Source organism: Haliotis rubra, unplaced genomic scaffold (assembly GCF_003918875.1).
Source record: "Haliotis rubra isolate DU_JTF1 unplaced genomic scaffold, ASM391887v1 Scf979, whole genome shotgun sequence".
NCBI classification, from domain to species: Eukaryota; Metazoa; Mollusca; class Gastropoda; order Lepetellida; family Haliotidae; genus Haliotis; species Haliotis rubra.
In genome coordinates this window covers 139,280-164,365 of record NW_025767722.1, presented here as the reverse complement: position 1 = coordinate 164,365, position 25,086 = coordinate 139,280, and the positions used below count along the sequence as shown (strand labels likewise).

At 42.0% G+C, this 25,086-nt stretch overlaps 2 protein-coding genes across 3 annotated transcripts; one reads left to right on the top strand and one right to left on the bottom strand.

The window, feature by feature from the left end:
- The first annotated feature begins 1,500 nt into the window (after positions 1 to 1,500).
- On the top strand, positions 1,501 to 5,221 carry LOC124265430 (trihelix transcription factor GT-3a-like). Of its 2 annotated transcripts, none has more exons than XM_046700222.1 (2): positions 1,501 to 1,679; positions 4,092 to 5,221. In XM_046700222.1, the coding sequence occupies exon 2, from the start codon at positions 4,111 to 4,113 to the stop codon at positions 5,167 to 5,169; it is 1,059 nt and encodes a 352-aa protein (XP_046556178.1). In that variant the 5' UTR covers positions 1,501 to 1,679; positions 4,092 to 4,110; the 3' UTR covers positions 5,170 to 5,221. The 2 variants fall into 2 exon arrangements, with proteins under 2 accessions (XP_046556178.1, XP_046556179.1); XM_046700223.1 differs by lacking the exon at positions 1,501 to 1,679 and adding an exon at positions 1,711 to 1,913.
- An 8,958-nt stretch (positions 5,222 to 14,179) lies between these two features.
- On the bottom strand, positions 14,180 to 20,992 carry LOC124265421. The gene is made up of 2 exons (XM_046700214.1): positions 20,544 to 20,992; positions 14,180 to 14,285 (listed from the first exon to the last, which is right to left on the bottom strand). The coding sequence occupies exons 1-2, from the start codon at positions 20,990 to 20,992 to the stop codon at positions 14,180 to 14,182; spliced, it is 555 nt and encodes a 184-aa protein (XP_046556170.1).
- Positions 20,993 to 25,086: the final 4,094 nt, after the last annotated feature.

The window sequence follows — 25,086 nt, the reverse complement described above, 5'->3', positions numbered from 1 at the left end:
TAGAAACGAATAAGTCTGTTAAACTAAAAAAGAACCCTGTGAGCAGGGAAATTCAGAACTTCCGGAAATCTAGACTTACTTCATTTTAGGGTATATTTTGCATTGGGGAAAGGGCTGGTTAGAAGGAAAAAACATAATGAGGTCCAAGGTCTGTGATACAAGCTGTTGTTTTGTTAAGAAAATATACAAATGAATTGTTTGTGGACTAGCAGCTCAACCCCAAACACCACCCCACCCCAACCCCCACCGCTTATGAACAGGTCGTAGTCATTGTTAAAACGCTATGTACTAAGGGAAGTAACTCAACAAAACAGCCAACTCCAACTCTTGAAATATTCTATTTAGGTGGGGAGGCAAGGGACATTTCAATTTAAATATTTCTAAATGATATGTGATTAATATGTTTTGAGGCGGCATGTTTTGAGTGAGTAAGTAAGTAAGTAAGTAAGTAAGTAAGTAAGTAAGAGAAGGCATTCTTTTCACACTGTCTTGTTAAAATATTTGTGTCTAAATATAATGTACTTGTCAAATTATCCTAGTTGCTTTAAAGACATACAGTCTTACACAATGTGTACTGAATTTTACTTTTAGGGACCGTTCATAATTTATGACTAAGGGGGTAATGGTAATTCTAAGAGTGGGTCACCCATTTTATCTGGGGAGGTAGGGGTCATCAATTTTGTACACATATCCTCGGGGGGTCAGCAATTTTGTACATAAAATATTAAAGAGTTAAGCTTAGACATTATGGGAAGGTGTGTGTTGGGGGGGTGGGGGTGGGGAGTTATTGATGCTGAAGGGGTCGTTGTCGGCACAGGTACTACAGATATGTACCCCAGGTACGTTTCTGTATACAGACATGTACCTTAAACAAAGTCAAACTACAGAAACTACAGAAACGTACCCGGTACATACCCGAGTCCATATTCCGCGACCCAATACCGAAACCGTATATGTATAGTTATTCCCGTTCAGCTCATTGCGAGTAGTGTACGTTGTGCACCGTGAAATATTCGTTATACTGTGTATGCTCTTATATAACGCAACCAAATGCATCTAATACAACAGTATGACAGTTCCGATCAAGAAAACTCCACAATGCAGGATGGTATCGTCCTAGGGTACATTTCTGTATTCTGATTATGGCCAGGGTACATTTCTGTATACAGAAACGTACCTGGAGTACACATCTGTAGTACCCGTGCCGACAACGACCCTTTCAGCTTTATTGATATTGTACATGACATGCAAGGTGGGGGATGGTGGTCACATTCCTTTGTACATAAATATTGGGGGGCATTCGCATTGTACTTGCTACTCCATAAAAATGATTATCATAGCAGATTATGAATGGTCCTACTACATCTTGAATAAATAAAAGCCTGGTGGAATTTGTTGTTGTAAATATGTCAGTCAACAACAACTAGTTTACAGGTGTCCTACAGCGCAACTTAATGCAACACAGTCCCCTCCCCGCTGATGCGGCTTATTTAAATAATCAAACACGTAAATGACAGAAGGTCTTGGTATTGGTTAAATGAAGTTTTCCATAGATTTAGTCTACACCAAAAAAGCCCAAGACGTCCAGTGAAGTACAACCGAAGCTGAACTCATTCCAGAGCGGTCGCAGCTCGAGAAACCGGAATGTTAATACCACACTTTTCCTAGTGTTTTTCACGGTAAGCGAACGGGTTAGTGCATTTCAAAGCAAGCTACATCTAATAAGAGGTATAAATATATATTTGCCACGTCGTTCGGTGACAGTTACCGTCCGTTGTCTGTTGTGTGAGGTTGGCACCCTAGACAAACTGGATTGAGAACGATGCGGCTAAACAAAATGGCGGATGCGTGTCCCTCTCTCGACTCAATGTTACTCTTAGGTCCGCGCAATGAAACAGCTCATGTTAACCACTGTAAGGGTAGCCCTCATCTTAAATAGAATTATGAAAATATCTACTTGGTTCATTTACAGATTGTGACATTCAGTGTTTCACGAGCATACTGACATCATGCTTCGCGGACGTATAAATACAATGAAAACATGGAAGCAGAACTCGAACTCGGTATCCACTGAAACGAAACTTAAATGCCACATGTCAACATTACTTTGACTAACAACTGAAATGAACATATTTTACAGAAAAAAACAGTTCATGGTAAAAAATATATATATAATAAAAAGGAGCCTGAGACTTTCTTCATTTTCAGACTTGTCACATAATCTAGACTTGCATGGGCTTTCTTCTGTATATTTATTCCCGACCGCGTCATACCAAAAAGACGTTAAAATATGGTACTTGTTGGTCCCTGCCTGGCGCTCGGCATTAATGGGTACAACAAGGACTGGTCGGCTCGGAGTCAGTGTAATGTGTCTGAGTGGGGTATTCCTGCTTCACTGCGGCATGGTATCTCAGTGGGCTAGCACTATAAAACCAGCATGAGTCTGGGCTAGTACAAGCATATGAGCGAAATATTCTCAAGCACGACGTTAAATCCAATTTCACCTCACCTCACCTTCTTGGGTATACAAATGTATTTGTTTCAGGGTCTGTATGACATACTATCAGTTACTATATGGAATGATATTAACTTATACATATTTGTAACCATATGTACGTACTGTAGGTACAGACATTTATCGTAAGTAAACGTGTTTCATGGCAAACATTATTGACACAGGCTAGAGAAATATATAAGAAATAATTATGTCCCTCCTTATGTCTATCAACATGGTGGATGGTCGATTAACGTTTAGTTCCAGAATAAATACCCTGTGTATATTATAGATATGATTGAATATCTGGAGCCGTGGACTATTTTAGACATGGGTAGGACTCCTATTTAATATATTCCCTTGTGTCTGGGAGACAGACAAGATGGATGGTGTTCGGATTCAATCATTTCGTTTTGTCATTTCATGAGAACCAAATCTTGACATTTTTTTAAACCGACTCATAATATGTTTCAATGCACATATTGTATAAATGAACTAAATAATAATGCTAAATAAATAACTATATATGAATAATATTACATGCATAAATAAGATATATAAACAAATAGACATTTGTTATGCATTGAAATGACTAAGTAATACCCATGAATGCAGCGTTTGACGGAGGAGGGTGAGGTCTGGGTGGGTGAGGTCTGGGAGGGTGAGGTCTGGGTGGCCGGGTCCGTGTGGATGGGTCAGGATTGGGGTTGCCGCAGACCAATTTCTTGATCATGTTGATAGTTTCATCCCTAAATGTAGAGAGAGGACCAATTAGTACTCTGTTATGAATATGAATGAATATCATTGCCTGTTGTTCACAGGGATTTAGACATATTTAAACTTTCTTTTAATTTGCTCAGATATATTTTTCAGACATTTTCTTCTTATATTACTGCCACTACTACTACTACTACTACTATACTACTGCTACTACTACTACTGCTACTACTAAACTACTACTACTACTATACTACTACTACTACTGCTACTACTACTAAACTACTACTGCTACTACTACTACTATACTACTACTACTACTACTACTATTACTACTTCTACTACGACTCATCCGTGATTTCAGACGACAATGTCTGCATATTAAGTTATCTATTCAGATAACATTTCATAACAATGCGACAAGGAAAGATCCGGGTTAAAATTGATCTCCAGTAACCCATGCTTCTCGTACTCGCTGATCTTGTTCATACATGTCAGTTTACCCCAGTTGAGTAGATCGATGTTCATGCCGTCATCCATTGGCCTGTCTGGCCCAGACTCGCTTACTTACACGTGTTGTCACACAGGTGGAGTATTGCTGAGTGCGGCGTTAAACAACAAACAAACGGAAGATTTATGTAAGTTTCGTAAAACTGTTGGGGGGGCGGTGAGGTAGCCTGATGTTTAAAGCGTCCGCTCGTTACGCTGAAGATCCGGGTTCGATTCCCCACATGGGTACAATGTGTGAAGCCCATTCCTGGTGTCCCCCGCCGTGATATTGCTGGAATATTGCTAAACGCGGCGTAAAACCATATTCACTCACTGTTATTCGGGTTGTATCAATTGTAACTGGGTTTCACGGTGTCTTGTTTGCTTGCAGTCTCAGACGTCCCATCCCGATGATGAGTCAGACGGAACTCGGTCTCGACTCCTCCTACATCGTCTCCACCAATGGCGTCCAGCAGGGCAACGAGATCGTTGTCAACGTCCTTGCCGCCGACGCCTCCACCGTCACCAGCATGAGCAGTGTCCACGCCCACCAGAGTCACGTGGTTCCGCTGCAAGTTGTCTCCAACATGAACAATATTCCGCCCCAGTACCTGAGTGGCGGGAACGCTGTCACTGTGGCAAACGTGCAGCACGTGCAGACGACCGACCCCGCCCTTGCGCAGGGGCAGCAGGCGAGCATCGAGTGTCATGGCACGGTCAATGTGATCGAAGTTACACCGATTTGTGAAACGGATCCGAAGTCGAATTCCTCCACGGAGGACGATTCTGCGTCTAAGACAGGCGGTATCAGTTGGCCCAAACAGGCTGTGACGAAACTGATCTCGCTGCACAAGGAGCACCAGCAGCTGTTTGATGACCCCCACTACAAGAAGAAGAGCATATGGGAGATGATAGCACGGAAGTTGAAGGTCGATAATGTAACATACGCGTGGAGCCAGGTCGAAAACAAGTGGAAGTCTCTTACTAAAAGGTATCGAGATACATTAGACTTTAATGCCAGGAATAACAACGTGATTCCCCACACGTGTCCGTTTTATGATGAACTTTCACAAGCTTATTCCTACGTGTCGCCTCATTCCCACATACTTACCTCCCCTTACGCCCAAATCACCACAGTAGCTGCGGTTCAGACTCAACCCAAACGTCAGTTAGAGAGTCCAGGTCTGAACGATGCTGACATAGCGTCTTTAACAAAGAAGAAAAAATATCTGAATACGCCCGCCGCGTCGGGGTCAACGTCATCATCGGCACAAACATCAACTACAGTGCCCAGTCCGAGCTCGGGTGTTCAGTCAGTTGAGCTGGGGTCGTTGCTGCGGTCGATCCACGAAGATCGTAAACGGCAGGACAGATTGAAAATGGATAGGCTTGAGAAGATGCATAGGGAGAAGATGGAGCTTTTCAAGCAGTTTCTGGACGTGGTGAAAGACGCTAAGCAGAAGGAGTGACTTAGAGCTGGAGTTGCGCATAGAAAAGAAAGCCGTTGAGCGAGAATCAATGACTGGAAGACCTAAGCATCACATTTCTGCGGATCTCCCGCTTAGGAAAACAGTGGCGATTAAAAGAGCACAAGAGGGATAGTGTGCTGCTTGGTCAGATCGCTGGATGGGTACCTGTAATGACTTTGATCTGGCCAAGTTTTGTGATGGGTTTTAGTCTACTGGGACCACAGTTCTCATAGGTTCTTCAAGACTGTAGGTTCTTTCGACAAGCCACCAGTCAAAAAATATCCTCTTAGAAATTATATCCAACTCTTATACGTGTAATTATTATGTATGTGAGCTGAGGAAAACGTAACCCCTATACTTAACCAGAGCTTTATAATAATATCAGCGTTCAGAATAGGGTCATTCATATACCTTAACAGAGATTTACAGCAATAATAGCATTTATAGTCTGTTTGCAGTGAAAACGTACCGATGAATTTCACTTTAAACATTAATGCCGAGCCAGGCAGGTATAATGCGCCCGGGGATCGAACCCACGACTGTTACGAACAGAACTGGGATACGACCAGAACTGGGATAACTAATATGGAGAATTATACGTGTTACTTTCAATCGACAATTACGTTTAAACAACGAAAGGTATCCAACTTTAATTCGCTCAGTTAAAAGTGATATCTGACGAGCTACTTGGGTGTTGAATTTCTAAACTTTATGTGAACTATTAAAGATTTTACTTGAGAAACTATCATTAAAAGTTGCTGACAACAACATTTTCACCACGGGCTTGTAACGCTAAAAACTGCCATCAAGGTATATACTGTTACTGACGGGGTCTTAGTACTATAGTCTGTTTGCAGTGAAAACGTACCGATGAATTTCACTTTAAACAAAAAACTAAACTAAATAAAGTGAAATTAAGATTGCGAGTCCTCATAATTTTACCTTGCCAATTGGAAATTTAAGTCTCAGAATTTTATTTAACTTAGAATAAAAGTTGTTTAACAAACGATCATAGATTGAAAATGTTATTATTGATTTGTATTACAATGGGGTAAGCGCAGTAGATGGAACAGTGAAACAAATGCACGTGCGGAACGTGATGAGCGTTAACTTAAACCAACACTACTTGTTCTCGGGGTTTCATATAAAGTGCATACCCCCTTGTAATGCAAACCAATAATAGCGATTTGAAACCATGATCGTTTGTTAAACAACTTTTATCCTAAGTTGAATAAAATTCTGAGATTTGAATGTTCAATTGGCAAAATTATAAGGATTCGCAATCTTATTTTCACTTTATTCGATTTACCTTTTTGTTTAGAGTGAAATTCATCGGTACGTTTTCACTGCAAACAGACTACTGAAGATGGTAGAGTGGTGGGGTAGCCTAGTGATTAAAGCGTTCGCTCGTCACGCCGAAGACCCGGGTTCGATTCTCCACATGTGTACAATGTGTGAAGCCCATTTCTGGTGTCCGCCGCCGTGATACATTCTCTTCCCATAGAGGTTACTCGTGGGAAGATATGACTTTAGTAACCTCTGTGGGAAGAGAATGTCACTCACTAGAATAGGGTAGTTTCTATACTTTAACAAAAATAACCACATCACTAAGTATATTGTATATATGGCGATCAGTTAACTTCCAATCACACATGAGTCTTACGATCACACATATGTGATTTTAGACGGACTATGTCTTGGGGCCTTTGATTGAATCAAGCCTCTGGTTCCCAGAGCCATTTATAGCTGCAATTATGTTACGTATGTCTTGGATGTTGCGGTTACAGTATACAGCGCTCTTACACCACGTAAGCCTGTGCTTAAGTGTGGGAGATAAGATCAGCTAGACTGGTTCGAAAAGCTGTACGTACGTATGGGAGATATGATCAGTAAGGCTAGTTCGTAAACCCGTGCTTAAGTACGGGAGATAACATCGGCAAGGCTAGGTCGTAAGCCTATGCTCAAGTATGGTAGATAAGATTAGTTAGGCTAGTACGTAAGCCTGTGTTTAAGTTTGGGAGATAAGATCAGTCAGGCTTTTCGAAAGGCTGTACGTACGTATGGGACATAAGATCAACAAGGCTAGTTCGTAAGCCTGTGCTTAAGTACGGGAGATAAGATCAGTTAGGCTAGTATGTACGACTGTAGTTAAGTATGGGAGATAAGACCAGTCAGGCTTTTCGAAAGGCTGTACGTACGTATGGGAGATAAGATCAACAAGGCTTGTACGTAAGCCTGTGCTTAAGTACGGGAGATAAGATCAGTCAGGCTTTTCGAAAGGCTGTACGTACATATGGGAGATAAGATCAACAAGGCTAGTTCGTAAACCTGTGCTTAATTACGGGAGATAAGATCAGTTAGGCAAGTTCGAAAGGCTGTACGTAAGTATGGGAGATAAGATCGGCAAGGCTAGGTCGTAAGCCTATGCTTAAGTATGGTAGATAAGATCAATTAGGCTAGTACGTAAGACTGTACTTAAGTATGGGAGATGAGATCAGTCAGGCTTTTCGAAAGGCTGTACGTACGTATGGGACATAAGATCAACAAGGCTAGTTCGTAAGCCTGTGCTTAAGTATGGTAGATAAGATCGGCTGGCTAGTTCGTAACAGTGCGCTTAAGAAGGGAAAGAGATCGTCTTGGCCATCTCACAAGTCTGTGCTTCGGTTTATGAGTTTAGATCGTATAGGCTACTTCGTAAACCTCAGCTCAAGCGTTGGAGAGAAAATCGTCTGGGATAGTCCATAAGCCTGTGTTAAAGCATGGGAGTTAAGATCTTATAAGGTAACTCGCAAATCTGTGCTGAAGTATAGGAGTTCAGATCGTCTTGGTGAGGACGTCTACGCGACGTGTAGTACACGATCATGTCTCCGGTGTATATTTAGGAGGGTTATAAGATATGCGGCACCCCGTTCCACAATGTAACGCTACGACTGTCGTAAGTCTGTCTCAAATTTCCTCTGCAATGGCTTTCTGTTACGTGATTATTGGCTACGATGACGTATGTATGTACTTTGCGACCTGTCTTAGCGCAGTGAAACACGTTAATCCGGAGAGTACTGATTGCAGTGATATTGTATAGACAGACAAACTACTGGTAGTAAATATAGTAGTATAATGCCTGTATACTACGGATCGGAAAAGATAACCCGATTTTTATATATATGTACGTGGCATTGATTTCATTCTGGCACATCTCTAGTATCGTTCTTTGTCACCGGAAGTACTATGGTCTCGCGAGGTGCCGTGACCTACATACGGGCACTATGCAGATCAAGGTGACGTTATACTAACAGTGTGCGAAATAGTTTCCAAATTTTGCTTGCCAGTCTGGCTAGCTGTGCCTGAAGGACACTAGCCCACAAAAAATCACTAACCCGACATTTGAATGTAGAAACTAAACAAATACCATAAAAATCAAATGACCCCATGAAAATTCACTGGTCAGTCGGGCCAGTGATTGTGGAGATTTACCGGCCCGACTGGAATTTTACTAGCCACGGCTAGTAGGCCAGTGGCTATGTCGCACAGTGTACTAATCTCAAGGAGCTTTATTTCAGCGCATGAAACACTCTTGAAAACCGCGGGCGATGTACAACATATCATATAACTACAACTAACATCAAATCTTTGAAGGGCATTGAGAAGTGGAATGCATAAGAAAAGCAAGACGTATCCATGTAAACCTCTTTGTCGTGAACAACACTACGTTTCGGAGTGTATGCAGGGCTGGAAATAACTTTAACGTTGCTAGTGTACTCCGGTACAGTGGCACAAGTAAAATCACTTGCCCTGATGATTTTTCCACTATACTGGCCGATTTTCTTGTTGATTTTTTAAATAAACAACATAATTAACATTGGAAAGTCAACTGGACACCGGTACAGTGTGATAGACAAATATGCTTGCCCGACAGAAAAAACACTGGACTCGGGCGTCGGGCAATGGGTTATTTCCACCCATGGTGTGCTTCACCCGATGCAGGAGCAAGCATACACTCCGAATTGTGTTATTCACAATAAAGAATTTGACATCCACAATTCTTGCATTACTTATACAACTAACATATCTAGAATATGTAGGACCCGACCACCACGCCTCGGATACATGTGGTGTTCTAACGTCATAACGTGTATAATAATATACTGTCGGTGTTCATTACAGTTCAAAACATGTTAATTAATTCGTTAATTTTACGTATGTTTGATTAATAAATTTTTATATTTATAATTCATTATTTGTGTAATTGTTGTCTCTGACGCCCAGTCTTGGGGATCCCGTGAAGATCCGGGTTAGAATTGGTCCGCAGCAACCCATGCTTGTCGTAAGAGGCGACTAGCAGGATCGAGCGGTCAGGCTCGCTGACGTGGTTGACACATGTCATCGTATCCCAATTGCGTAGATCAATGCACATGTTGTTGATCACTGGATTGTCTGGTCCAGACCGAATATTGCATAGTGTTACAAGCAGCAAACCAACCAGCGATACTGAAGTATACACTTCAGACTCCTTGCTCTGTAAATATACTACTCACACTTTGCTAAGGATCAAATCATGGATTCAACAGAAAACTATTATGTGGGGTTAAATTGGATTTAAATATCTAAGCTTATTGTAAGCATGGATTCTAGGTTTCGGTGTGTCATTTCATCTTGTGGATCCCATACCTGCTATTGACAGGTGTTGTGTACTTGTCAATGACATGTTCAATGATTTGCAAAATGGTTGATTGGTGCCATGAAAACCATTTTTATGGCTACTCATGTATCAAGTGCATAAGGTTAGATTATAGTGACTGTTTGCCTAAAGAGGGGTTACCATGTTATTATTTATCCAGTTTTAAATGGATACAATTTCAAGTTATGAATGTACGTTTAAGTAAGGTTATGAATTTTTGTGATCCTTAACAAAGTGTGAGTAGTATATATGCTGATTAAATGCTAGTCTGTATCACAGTCCCTGCACTTCATTATCTTCCCTATAGTCTAGCCCTCCCTGCAGTGCTAAAGCCCTAAATAAAGCAAGTCTAGATTTCCCCAGGTTCAGGATCTCGTCTCCCTGGGGCTCCTTTTCAATTTAAATGGCTCGTCTGTTACTATCGAGCTTATATATATTATCAGAGCCTAAGCATAAGTCTGATTAAATGTAAATGTATGTATGTGTGTGTGTGTGTGTGTGTGTGTGTGTGTGTGTGTGTGTGTGGAAAATACAACAACCTCCCGGTCATATCTTTCATTTGTGAATATTAACTGTACATAACAGAAACATGAGGCAACACGATTATTCATAACATCAATCTTTATCCACAGCAGCGGTTTCATTGGTTTCATTCATGTAATTAATTGTAATTCGTCCTATGGACCAGTACTGCACGTCTTCACTGTGTTGTAGCTATTCCTCGTATACAAAACGTTCTCCACTGAACCTTTGATAGAGACCACAGAGGTCACAACGTGAAGTGCGGACACAGATCAAATCTACCTCTGTTCACACAGCAAGAGATGGATACTCATTGCCTAAGGGATTTGAGAATCATGACTGCCTCTGAAATTTCACGAATGATGAATACCATCGTGTATTTACAATCAGGGGCGGTAACTCTAAATTCCACTCAAGTCAACATATTATTGAGTTACGAATACACTTTCAGTCGTTTCTACTTCAAAGCATAACGAACACATAAAAGTGATCACGAAATGCTGATATATCACATGAACTGGGTAATTTCGTTTATTGACGGTTTACCGAAATATGTTACTTCTTTGTAGAAGCTTCTTTAAGACCAAGTCCTTTTACTTCTTCACGATCACAAGAGGCGGTGGGGTAGCCTAGTGGTTAAAGCGTTCGCTCGTCACGCCAAAGGTCAATGTTCGATTCCCCACATTTCTGGTGTCCCCTGCCGTGATATTGCTGGAATATTGCTAAAAGCGGCGTAAAACCATACTCACTCATTCACTCTTCACCATCACTAGTGAGTGAGTGAGTGAGTTTGGTTTTACGCCGCTTTTAGCAATATTCCAGCAACACCACGGCGGGGGACACCAGAAATGGGCTTCACGTATTGTACCCATGTGGGGATTCGAACCCGGGTCTTCGGCGTGACGAGCCAACGCTTTAACCATTAGGCTACCCCACCGCCCCTCACCATCACTAAGGTAAGGGTGAATGTACAGACAGTTCTATAGTGTGGACAGTTGGTGAAACTATGTTTCTTCTGCCCAGCAAAGCTTTCACAGCCTGGCGATAATCCCTCATCCTGTATGTGAAAATGATGAGATTCAGACAGGTGCCCGCGAAGGGACAAAGCCACGTAGCCTGCACCCTGGCACCCACGTCAATTACCACCGTATCCAGAAGAAGGACCACGATGACTGGTGCCCATGACGCCACGTTTACTAACCCGATCATGACTGCCACCTGAGCTCTGCCTTCCTGGTTCCTGATAGGGCTGCGCAATATAACCGGTTTACCGGTATTTACCGGTTCAGACATGAAAACGATACGTATTGCGATACGCTGATCGAAAACCGGTATTTTGACATGCATTCGGAAAACTTCGTAACACTCGGAAATCTTCGGATATGTCCTTGTTTCATTTGTGCCAAATATTATTCACATTTTTATTTTATCATGATTAAAAGTTGTTATTAAAGCTTAATCAAGCCTAGTGATTTTGTTGTGTTTTTGCTCTATAAATCAAGAATTAACTTGATTGTAAGTAGTTTTTTGTTTAAAAATAGTTTATGCAATATATTGCAATACATATCGCAATATATGCTTTCGCATCGCAATATGAAAATTCTCTGCAATACCCACCCCTAGTTCCTGATCCCAAATTTTAAGTCACGCGTGAGGTGACGCCTGCTCACAACATAAACACGACAGTAAACAGTGCAGGTGATAGACAACAAAATGGCCAGGACAACAATTTCTATGCTTACGGCCAGTTGTTTGTGATTAAAATACAACGTGCAACAGACAAGGCTGCGAAAGACTCCAAAGATCCAGCTCAGCACTGCCGAAATTTGGGCTGTGGTTGCCGTTACGTGGCATTCATAGAAAAAAGGATACTCTATACAGAGGAATCGTTCACATGTTACGACAAAGATATTGTTAAGGGACAGAGTGAAGACCAGATGCAAAATAAATACCCTTGCGAATACAAACGTTTTGTAACAAAACAGATGAGGCAGGAAGTCGGGGATGATGTAGATAGGAAACCCGCCGAAGCCGTAGAGGAGTCGCCCAAAGCCAGGTTTGTGAGGAGGACGTTGCAAGGCTTATGTAAGGATTTGAATTTGATGAAAGCAGCAAGGATAATACCGTTGCCGAAGACGCAAACAGTACTGATCACAGCGCCGATGATGGTGAGGGTGATCAAGTCGTTGCCACAGATGCGTTCAGGGATGGTACAGCTGGAGGTATTCATACTTTGTAGAGTTTCCAGTGTTTCCACGAAATTTGTCAAATAGTTCACGAAACATCGTTAAGTTATGTGTTACTTTCGTCAAACAGAATTTGATCACTCGCCTACAATGTACCAGGAAACCCCGAACACACAGGTAGATAGATACCTGCAGTTACAGTTACAGGAAAAGCCTTTCCGTATTCAAAGGAATTCTCTTTGGACGCAGAGTCGAATAGAGTCGGTTGTACGAATCCGGCAATATCGAGAGCGTCTATGAATCACCATCAAATAGGGATAACACCGGTTCTTCTTGCGAAAAGGTGAGAGTATCCTCTCCCACCAGTGACTCCTGTTACAAACACATGCGAAGGCACATGTTAAAATAGAGGTGAGCATATGCATTGTTTTCTACATGTCTTCCTTAAAACCTTGTGAAAGATTTACTGTGGCTTGGATGTCCAAACATATTTGGGGGCGGCAGGGTAGCCTAATGGGCAAAACGTTCGTTCGTCACGCGCGAAGACCAGGGTTCGATTCCCAACATGGGTACAATGTGTGAAGCCTATTCTGATGTCCCTCTGATATTGCTTGAATATTGCAGAGAGCGGCGTAACACACTCACATATTTGGAGCAAGAGTTGCATGACAGTATTTTATTAAAGGACGGACATAATCGTCGGATAAACATAATCATTTGTGGTATGTATTTTATATTCAGCACATCTAACACATAACATGGAAACAAATGTATACAAATGTCAACAGTTTCGTTCTTGTAGTATAATCAATGCGTACAAACCGATAGTTATTGTTTGTATTGGTATAAGTTAATATGAATACAAATTATAATCAGTTCACATTATCATTATCATTATTATTATTATTATTATTATTATTATTATTATTATTATTATTATAGGATACTTATATAGCGCACATATCCAGGCAACTAGTCCTTGCTCAAGGCGCTGATATTTTTTCCCCTCGATCATTGGATGTCAATCTCAATGGCACATCATATTATCAATCTCAACACCCTGGGGAGTATACAACATTACTATTGGTTCCTTCGATCCAACATTCACAACATCCACACATAAAAATTAGACTTTGGAAACTTAGAAACTTAAACGAAACTAAACCTTTCTGTCAGACTGAAAATACATTATGGCCTTTTTAATATGATCTTCCAAAGGGCAAAATACAGGGGATCAACTATACCTTGTCAACTGTGAAATGACAGTTCAGTCTCGAGGATGCTGACATAACTATAGACGTTGATACTGGCGTCGTCGCTGTTGATGTTGTAAAAATAACGGTGCTGCTGCTGCTTACTCCAACGTTTCCGTTGCCAGATGCTGTAACATTAACGTCATCGTTGACGCTGCTTAACGTTGACTTTGACCCTGCTGCTTCAACGTTGACGTTGCCGTGGTCAGATGCTGTAACATTAACATTATCGTTGACGTTGACGCTGCATCAACGTTGACTTTGACGCTGCTGCTTCATCGTTGACTTTGACGCTACTCCTTCAACGTTGACTTCGACGCTGCCCCTTCATCGTTGACGTTGGCCTGCTTCATCGTTGACGTTGAAGTGCTTCATCATTGACGTTGCTGCTTCAAGATTGACTTTGGCGCTGCTGCTTCATCGTTGACGATGACCGGCTTCATCGTTGACGCTGCTTCTTCATCGCTGACTTTGACGCTGCTGCAATCACGATGAGATGAAGACACTGCAGTTAATATTACCTCACAATGTCAGGTCTAATGTCACTGCGATTGGCACGTCGTCATATGAGCGAAATATTCTCAAGCACGACGTAAAACCCAATTTCACCTCACCTCACTGCGATTGGCATGTGCATCAAACTTCTTCAACCTGAATCTTGATTGTGTCCAATACTGAGGGCCACTTCACGTATTCACTCAGTGGACGTACAAGATGATATGAAAGATAACCCACGAGACAAGAAACATACCGTGTAATCACATTTCTATTTTCGACGACGATGGGATTTGATCCAGTTGTTCATAATGATTAGTTTGCCGGTTTGGTGTCCTGTCCTTCTGTTTGGTTGATCAAAAGTTGATCATCTGTGATTACATGGAGGATCGTGTTATAGTTTACATTAATTGCAGGAAGTCTATTTCTCATTGTGCGTCAGTTTGATGTGTGAGATTGATGCTGGAGTCAACAGTGACACACGTGGTAATGTTCACAGTTGCTGTAATGCTGGTAACTATCGGTGATGATGATAGAGATGACGACGATGATGACGATGAGAGAGTGAGTGAGTGGTTTTACGCCGCTTTTAGCAATATTGGCTGGTGCTGTGGTAATGCTGATGATGGTGGTGGTCGTAGTAATTATGATCGTTGTGGTATTGGTATGGCTGATAGAAATGACGACGATGATGGTGTTGGTGGTAATGATGATGATGATAATGATTATTATTTTATTATAATTATTATTGGATAATTATATAGCGCACATATCCACGCACTAGGGCATGCTCAAGGCGCTGGTATTTTTTCCCTCGATCACGGGATATCAATCTTAACGGCACATCTTATTATCAATCTCAGCTCCCTGGGGAGCATACAACTGATGATGATGAAACACAAGTATAGATTACGTTATTATTGATCTAGACTGCGGCGAGCGTCAAATTAACACTGACACTTGTACATTGTTATTGATACCTGATATAAATTGAGTTTGTTCTCGGCAAGTGTGGGTGTTGTCGTTTACCTGCCCTTTGAAACAGTCACACAATTTGACCCAAGAAAATCCAATGGTCTACTACCAAGTAGTGCTGGCGATTAGGTGTCTGACTTTGAGGGTGTGGGTTCGAATCCCGGATGAGACTCAACCCAAACAAAGTACTAGAATCTGTACTTTACTAAGAAAGTGTAATCCCAAATATAACATATGTTTCATTTGACCACTTTCTAAATTGCATTGTGTAATCAAGTACTCTTATTACGAACTAAAATTAGTTATGAATTTGAGTTCGTTACAACCGTAGTATAATGTGATTTGGTCACGTCATGAGAACGCAATGTGAACCCTTGGATGCCGAGTTATGGCGCACATTTTCAGAAAGTCTGAAAAGTGACGAGAATTGTGTTTGCGCCGCACTGTATCAACCTACGCCTAGAAAATTACACATAAATGTAGAATTTATTTTTCTGATGTTGTTAATTCAAGTGCAAATACTTGGGCGGTTTGAAAAGTACACACTGTTAAATGTTGTCCGAATTTTGTATGCCTTAAAAACATTGCATTTCTCCGCTTTTTATCGTACACCAAAAATGCACAGTGCGACGGGTTTTTTATGAGGCATCTTCAGGGAAACAGACTGAACCAAATACTGCCTGATATCTGAACGACATGGCAATATATGAAATGGAATCGTATGTTTATGTATATTGTTATACATTCAATACAAAAAAGTAGCGTGCCATTAACGACGAAAATGGTGTTAGTTGAATCGATGTCATTGTTTATACAATCCGTACCGGGCATCAATGGGCATTGATATCCGTTAATATAAAAATCTATTAAGGAGAATTTAATATCGCCATGACTGTAATGTAGCTATTGGGAACACATGAGCTGAATATCGAATGATCAATAGGAGTTCAACATTAACAAGAATGTGCTGGGTGTGAATTATAATATAGGACATTTGTACACTATTCAACATCCGCGCAGCCTTCGCAGGTGTTACGGTCATATTCCGATATGTTGTACTATGCCTTTGCGAATTGTGAATACGTCGACTGTGTTGGCTGAATCAACGCCGTTTTCAATTGAGGTGTTTCAGCACGGTTTGTCTGCAAATTGTGGGAGGGGACCCCGAAAGTACATTTATTTAACCCACATGCATGGGCTTGTGTCATATCAACGACAACCAGAACGGATCTGTGGATTGATCCCGTGGTCAGGGATCCTTGCACAATCAAGGCCCACAACTCTGCAGAGTGAATTGTGGTGTCGTAGACTGCTTGGAATTCAAACTCTTGCGTGATGGAACTCTCGCTTCATCGTATGCCTGAGTCATGTCATACTCCTACTCACTAACCGACTCGGGGTGGTGGGGTAGCCTAGTGGTTAAAGCGTTCGCTCGTCACGCCGAAGACTCGGGTTCACTTCCCCACATGGGAACAATGTGTGAAGCCCATTTCTGGTGTCCCCCGCCGTGATATTGCTGGAATATTGCTAAAAGCGGCGTAAAATCAAACTTACTCACACACTCACTAACCGACTCACTTACTCACTCCAAATCGCCCGAGAGTACAAAGCTGCGTCCATGAGGCGACCATGAAACGAAGGATACGTGGTTCGAATTCCGGTTCTCTCAGACCATGATTCAGTGTGTCAGCACCACAGACGTGCATGACTCCGGGCTTCCCTCCCACACAAAGCAGACACAGTCATAATACAAACATTGATTGATTGAATTTAGTTTTACGCCACACTCAGCAATATTACAGCTATATGGCGGCGGTCTGAAATTAATAGAGCATGGACCTGACAATCCAGTGATCAACAGCATGAGCATCGATCTGCGCAATTGCGATGCGTTGACATGTACCAAGTCAGCGCATAATACAACTATTTACAGCAACGTTAAGCCTGACTCAGCTCGCACAAAGCCGCGCTCACACATCCCGTGAAACAATCTTATGTTAAACCTGAAATATACCAGCTCAGCAAGATGCGTGACATTAGCATAAATTGCCTGCTCGTGTTCTGTGACCTACACAAGTTGCATATAAGTGGTATGCATTCGCAACTGATCACTGCATGCACAAGTTAGCTATGAATTAAATAATATGTATAATAGTACTGAGCTGTTTATTCATGACAAAGTAATTGTTTACTCGGCAGTCTGGAAGTTCGTGAGTAAATAACAAAACATACGACTTTATGGATAATCAGGGCGGTGGGGTAGGTTAGTGGTTAAAACGTTCGCTCGCCATGCCGAACACCCGGGTTCGATTCCTCACATGGGTACAACATGTGAAGCCTCTATCTGGTGTCCCCCTCCGTGATATTGCTGGAATATTGCTAAAAGTGGCGTAAAACCATGTTCACTGTTGGTATTGTTAATCTGTTGTCCGTCACTACATACCGTGTGTTAATATACTTCTCATCACCTGGCGGAGCGGTGAGGTAGACTAGTGGTTAAAGCGTTGACTCGTCACGCCGAAGACCCTGGTTCGATTTCACACATGGGTACAATGCTTGAAGCCCATTTCTGGTGTTCCCCGCAGTGATATTGCTGGAATATTGCTAAAAGCGGCGTAAAATCAAACTCACTCACTCACTCACTCACTCTCATCACTTTCTGCTTGATAAAGTTGTCAGATTCTCCATCTACATCTAAGTAATAAACTAAGAAAGTGGTCATCCATTAACCCCTATGGTTCGTTTATGGCAAATGATAAGACATTTACAGAATAAAAGACATTGCTATGATTTACATTCATTAAATGGATTATAAAGATCATCAATTATATATGATCCTAGAATTGTTATTTGGTTAATTTGCGAAATACAGTAAAACCATTTTGCGTTGCAGCCTGCTCTTGTAGTGGAAGAATATCTGTATTATCATGCAACAGTGTATGGGGATAGCCAAGTGGTTAAAGCGTTGGCTCGTCACGTCGAAGGCCCAGGTTCGATTCCCCACATGGGTACAATATGTGAAGCCCATTTCTGGTGTCCCACTCACTCACTCACTCACTCACTCACTCACTCACTCACTCACTCACTCACTCACTCACTCACTCACTCACTCACTCACTCACTCACTCACTCACTCACTCACTCACTCACTCACTCACTCACTCACTCACTCACTCACTCACTCACTCACTCACTCACTCACTCACTCACTCACTCACCCACTCACCCACTCACTCAGGCAAATCATCAGTGGTGAAGATATAATATGAATAGATTAAAGAAAATGAGGGATGACACCAAGTTTTCAAGGGTATTTATGTCCTGATCTAATTGGCACCCGCGATTTGCATAATATACGGTCACATGATATGCCAATTATCATATTGCGCCTGTGTTGTCCTACAACCTTACATTTGAAGGTTACATTTGATCGCCTAGTTGTTATGAGAACATCAATGAAACTGGATAGGTAGAAATTAATTAAATACACAAGCGCTGATACATTTGCTCAGCGAACTGCCGAATACACATTATGAATTTTATGAAAGGTACTTATGTATGCACCAACTATTATTAATACAGATGAGTGAGTGAGTGAGTTCAGTTTTATGCCGCTTTTAACAATATTCCAGCAATATCACGGCGGGGGACACCAGAAATGGGCTTCCCACATTGTACCCATAATACAGATGAACAGATTCCATGCTTCTGTTTTGCAATATGTTCAGCTAGTAAGTGGTTTTTCAAATTGCTTCTACTGATGGCGCAGCTGCAAGGTCGTGTAATTGAATTCTTTAATCAACTATTTGAACTAGGTACATTATTAAATCATGAAATTAAATTTCAACATGCATAGAAGCTCTCAATGATTAAATTGTGGGCGGTAAGAGCCCCATGTACCTTTGAGATCGCTGCAGTAGAAAAGTTGAAAATATCCGAACGTTGTACATATTGACGTGTTCCTGTAGAATCTCAAACAGAAACACACAAGGTGTTCAGATATTATCAAATGTCCGTGGTGACATTTCTGCAGATACACAGTAATCCACAGTCAGTCTAAAAGGAGATAAACGTACACTCCATGATGACTGTTTCATGTGAGTGATTGCAGCAGGTGGTTCGATTAGAGCTGTATCGCCCTACCATACACCAAGTTCTGTCCTGGTATAGACAACGATGGAAGTCACAATCATACACTAGACCGTGATGGACTGACTGACTGACTGACTGAGTTTGGTTTTACGCCGCTTTTAGCAATATTCCAGCAACATCACGGCGGGGGACACCAGAAATGGGCTTCCCACATTGTACCCATGTGGTGATTCGAACCCGGGTCTTCGGCGTGACGAGCCAACGCTTTAACCACTAGGCTACCCCACTGCCCTAGACCATGATGGAAGACATACGATACAGTAGGGTATGTTGACACCCGGTGTCCATAGATAGAACATTATTAATCTGCCAGTTCTGTCCTGGAAAAGGCAACGATATGATACATGATACGCTAGGACAGGGAGACACCCGGTGTCCATAGAGAGAACATTATTAATCTGTCAGTTCTGTCCAAGTAAAGGCAACGATGTGGAAGACACATGATACATTAGGACATGTCGACACTCGGTGTCCATAGAGGGGAACATTATTAATCTGCCAGTTCTATCCAAGTGAAGGCAACTATTTGGAAGACACGTGATACTAGGGCAGGTTGACACCCGGTGTCCATAGATAGAACATTATTAATCTGTCAGTTGTGTCCAAGTGAAGGCAGCTGAAAGGAAGACGCTTCGTGAAGTCATAATTTAACACACGCCAAAGACACCAGGTATTCGTATGAGGAACAAACGTGTCCTGTCGGTCTGTCCAAGAGAAGCAATTTTCTCCGTGGAACAAATTTGATCAAATAGAACACCAAGCCTTGCTGTAACCAGGGGATCATTTGAAGAACAAACACATTCTGTCAGTTTGGTAGTAGAACACTAAATAGTAGCAATTTTCTCCTGAAAAATTCAAACACACTATGACACCGCGTGTCCACAGAAAGACCAAAGAAGTCCAAGATGCGTCAAATTAAAGGAAACAAAATGGACACGTCTCGGAGAAAAGGAAAAATCCTGACAAGAACTGACGTGACACCAGAAACCCTTCGCGCCACCTCAAGCGTTGCTAGCGCATTTACGTATTTCCCGACCTACTCTGGTATAGTGCTTCACAATTTGCTCAATCACTTTATAAACGTAATCGTCATCCTCAGCTGAAACCTCCACATACCCATGCTCCCAGAGGCACGTGATACTCAGGTCCCTGGTCACACTGTCCACCCGCTCGGTAGGTCCAGCGATGTCCACCTTGTTGGCCACGAACACAATAGGAACAGTTTCCCCATGCTGGTCAAGGAGACTGTTCCGCTCGGCAACCACGGAATAGAAGGAGGCAGCATCCGTCAGGGAATAGACAAGGAGATAGGCATCACTTAAAGGAACTCTTCCCAGAGACGCTACACTTGAGGTGTCCCGTCTGGTTATATCCAGCTCCATATCTGCGATGCCATAAGCGTCATAGGTCGTCTTCAAGGACACAGTGTCTACCGTCTCCTTCCAGAGTTCCTGTAATCTGGAAATAAGGGTGCGCTTACCGACGCCGTGGTCGCCACAGACTGAAAGGTGGAACCTTCCAAGGTCGTCACAGCAGTCCTTGTTGAGGGTGACCTTCGTCTCCATCTTGGTAATTGTCGCTGTGTTGTTAACTATGTTTCTGCTGTAGTTTCTCCTCGATGTACATTCAGTGACTGGGCTGCAGTTAGTACACATGTATATATATATACATGGTATAAGTGTGGGATCAATAGCCCGTTAGTCGACGATGCTTATGAATGCTTCAGCTCATATCCTGTGACAGTTATTTATGTGGGATATATGGTACATTTGTATTGATGTTTGATGTCATATAACTCAGTTATATACCAAGAGTGCGTTCACAGCTGCATATAAGCAGGACCTACATAAACGTTCGGTAATTTGATATACTCACAGGAGCGGTGGCATAGCCTAGTGGTTAACGCGGTCGTTCGTCACTCCGAAGACCCGGGTTCGATTCCCTGCTTGGGTACAATGTGTGAAGCCCATTTCTTGTGCCCCTGGGTTACTGGAATATTGCTAAAAGCGGCGTAAAACCAAACTCATCCATCAACTATTATTCTAAATAAATGCACATGACCATGTAACAAAACCTTTATCGTCCCTGTCAAACTTCCAAGGTCAACAAAAAGAGATATTGTTAGGCAAGAGATATTTTATCGTGTCGTTAGGTAGATATAAAGTATCGATCGTTCATTGATATGCTGAATCTGCCTACATCAATACATGGACAATAACGATAATAGGTTTCTGTCAGTCACCATGGCTGCTGATGTTGGGATAATATGACAATTCATTTCTTAGAAACTGCTTCACCATATGCACTAATAATTCATCGAACCTTTATTATTGAAAGACTTTGACATTGGAATCACACTATTGCCTAGATGGAAACTGTTTTCTCTCCGTATACCATTCAGCCTATTTACTATCAATGGAGCTTTTAAACTTTTTAAAACTGAAACTACTGCGATATGTAAACATAGTTCGATATAAGCAAATACACAATTATATAGATATAGATGTATAGATAGTTCACCTATAGATAGGCTTATATATTTAGTGTGATAATTTAGTGTCACTTTCATCCTCAGTGTTCAATCTGATCCATGTAGAACTAGTTTAACCCAGCTTCAATAAGTAGCCAACTGCATCGAGGTACTGGATGGGCTGATTCGCCTCTTGTGACATTCTTCTGGTAACGGAAACCGTCAAGAAGCACCTGAGGTTTACCCTTCTGACTAAGGACAAAATCAACTTTCCTAAGCCCAGCCATGTCGGTATAAATTTGACCACTGAAGCCGAGGTTCTGAACCTTCCTCCAGAGAGTCTGTTGTAGTGGAAGTAGCATCCTGTTTTCTGCTGCACCTTGTCGTTCAGGAGACGTAGTAGACGTTCATAGGTGCGGCGTTGACGATTTGGCAGTAGACAGAAGACCAGCTGGGTCATCTTTCCTCCAACTAGTCCATGGATGACTTTACCCGCTACCGCAGAGAACGAGCAATCTCCAGAGCTACCTGGTGGTTGTGTGGCGACTGATTCCGAACAAACTGCCCGACAGTAGTACACTTGCCGAGGCAGCCGCTTTGGACACACTTCCAGTGCACGCAGGTCTGTCGTCTATTGTTGAGTCGATATCGGTATCCGTCAAAGATAATCTCCGGTCCTCCCTTCTGTGATTCAACTTTCTTTGGATTTGCCGATTCGCCACCAAAAGTTTGGTTACAAGCATTTTAAAGCAATACATTTCCTTTTCACGTTGAATAATCTCCCTCATTCTACTCTTTAGTCTGCCGACCGTGTGAGAAGGTTCTTCTAAAATTAAATGCATGTATGTTTTCAAAACATAACTGGACAATTACCCTTTACTCTCCTAATCCCATTGTAGGCATTAATGCACACTAATTGGAATATTTCACCAGTGTGCAGGTAAGCGTATCACTGTCACTACAAACTTTGTAGCTATTGTTCCCTGTAGCTATTATTCCCTGTAGCTATTGTTCCCTGTAGCTATTGTTCCCTGTAGCTATTGTTCCCTGTAGCTATTGTTCCCTGTAGCTGTTGTTTCCTGTAGCTATTGTTCCCTGTAGTTGTTGATCCCTGTAGCTATTATTCCCTGTAGCTATTGTTCCCTGTAGCTGTTGTTCCCTGTAGCTGTTGTTCCCTGTAGCTATTGTTCCCTGTAGCCATTGTTCCCTGTAGCCGTTGTTCCCTGTAGCTATTGTTCCCCTGTAGCTATTGTTCCCTGAGCTATTGTTCCCTGTAGCTATTGTTCCCTGTAGCTATTGTACCCTGTAGCTATTGTTCCTTGTAGCTATTGTTCCCTGTAGCTATTATTCCCTGTAGCTATTATTCCTTGTAGCTATTGTTCCCTGTAGCTATTGATCCCTGTAGCTATTGTTCCCTGTAGCTATTGCTCCCTGTAGCTATTGCTCCCTGTAGCTGTTGTTCCCTGTAGCTATTGTTCCCTATAGTTGTTGTTCCCTGAAGCTGTTTTTCCCTGTAGCTATTGTTCCCTGTAGCTATTGTTCCCTGTAGCTGTTTTTCCCTCTAGCTATTATTCCCTGTAGCTATTGTTCCCTGTAGCTATTGTTCCCTGTAGCTGTTGTTCCCTGTAGCTATTATTCCCTGTAGCTGTTGTTACCTGTAGCTGTTGTTCCCTGTAGCTATTGTTCCCTGTAGCTATTGTTCCCTGTAGCTATTATTCCCTGTAGCTATTGTTCCCTGTAGCTATTATTCCCTGTAGCTGTTGTTCCCTGTAGCTATTATTCCCTGTAGCTGTTGTTCCCTGTAGCTATTGTTCCCTGTAGCTATTATTCCCTGTAGCTGTTGTTCCCTGTAGCTATTGTTCCCTGTAGCTATTGTTCCCTGTAGCTATTATTCCCTGTAGCTATTGTTCCCTGTAGCTGTTGTTCCCTGTAGCTATTATTCCCTGTAGCTATTGTTCCCTGTAGCTGTTGTTCCCTGTAGCTATTGTTCCCTGTAGCTATTGTTCCCTGTAGCTATTGTTCCCTGTAGCTATTATTCCCTGTAGCTATTGTTCCCTGTAGCTATGATTCCCTGTAGCTATTACTCCCTGTAGCTGTTGTTCCCTGTAGCTGTTGTTCCCTGTAGCTATTGTTCCCTGTAGCTATTGTTCCCTGTAGCTATTATTCCCTGTAGCTATTGTTCCCTGTAGCTATTGTTCCCTGTAGCTATTCTTCCATGTAGCTATTGTTCCCTGTAGCTGTTGTTCCCTGTAGCTATTATTCCCTGTAGCTATTATTCCCTGTAGCTGTTGTTCCCTGTAGCTATTGTTCCCTGTAGCTATTGTTCCCTGTAGCTGTTGTTCCCTGTAGCTATTGTTCCATGTAGCTGTTGTTCCCTGTAGCTGTTGTTCCCTGTAGCTATTATTCCCTGTAGCTGTTTTTCCCTGTAGCTATTGTTCCCTGTAGCTATTATTCCCTGTTGCTGTTGTTCCCTGTAGCTATTGTTCCGTGTAGCTATTATTCCCTGTAGCTGTTGTTCCCTGTAGCTATTATTCCCTGTAGCTGTTGTTCCCTGTAGCTATTGTTCCCTGTAGCTATTACTCCCTGTAGCTGTTGTTCCCTGTAGCTATTGTTCCCTGTAGCTATTGTTCCCTGTAGCTATTGTTCCCTGTAGCTGTTGTTCCCTGCAGCTATTGTTCCCTGTAGCTATTGTTCCCTGTAGCTGTCTTTCCCTGTAGGCATAAGTAGTCCTATGCCATGGGGGTGCCTCTATTCAGATAATTAATCTCGAATTATTTCCCGTAGTTAATTTGGGATGCAGTTCAAATTGGATGTAGTTCTTAAAGGAGTAAACCGGTGCTGATCAGGACGAATCTGGCGTCTATCCTCTCCCGAACTCACTTTATCATGGCACATCTAAGGGACGTAACTGTGTACTGTATTTCCTGCCCCTAGTACAACTAACCATCTCAAAAATGCGATCAGTGATAATAAATGTATATTTAAACATATTTCAATAAAATAAAATTGAAACCTCAATGCTACAGATCGATATCCCAGTGAACAGTCCGTCAGTACATTTAAGCAATGTCATGGCGAGTTATAATTGATCTACCTCACGACTAGCTCAACAATGCATCAGTATTTCAATATCACATTGTTGTGTAAAATGCACATATGCAGGTAGGAGAAGGAATCGATATAATATTA

What these genes read in the sequence shown, in the direction of transcription:
- LOC124265430 (XM_046700222.1), top strand. Translation starts at nt 4,111, where the DNA reads ATGATGAGTCAGACGGAACTCGGTCTCGACTCCTCCTACATCGTCTCC.
- LOC124265421 (XM_046700214.1), bottom strand. Translation starts at nt 20,992, where the DNA reads ATGGAGACGAAGGTCACCCTCAACAAGGACTGCTGTGACGACCTTGGA. An exon ending in ACGTGCCTCTGGGAGCATGG is followed by an intron (nt 14,286 to 20,543) that starts GTATGTGGAGGT and finishes TCGTGATTGCAG; the next exon opens with CAGCGTCAAAGTCAGCGATG.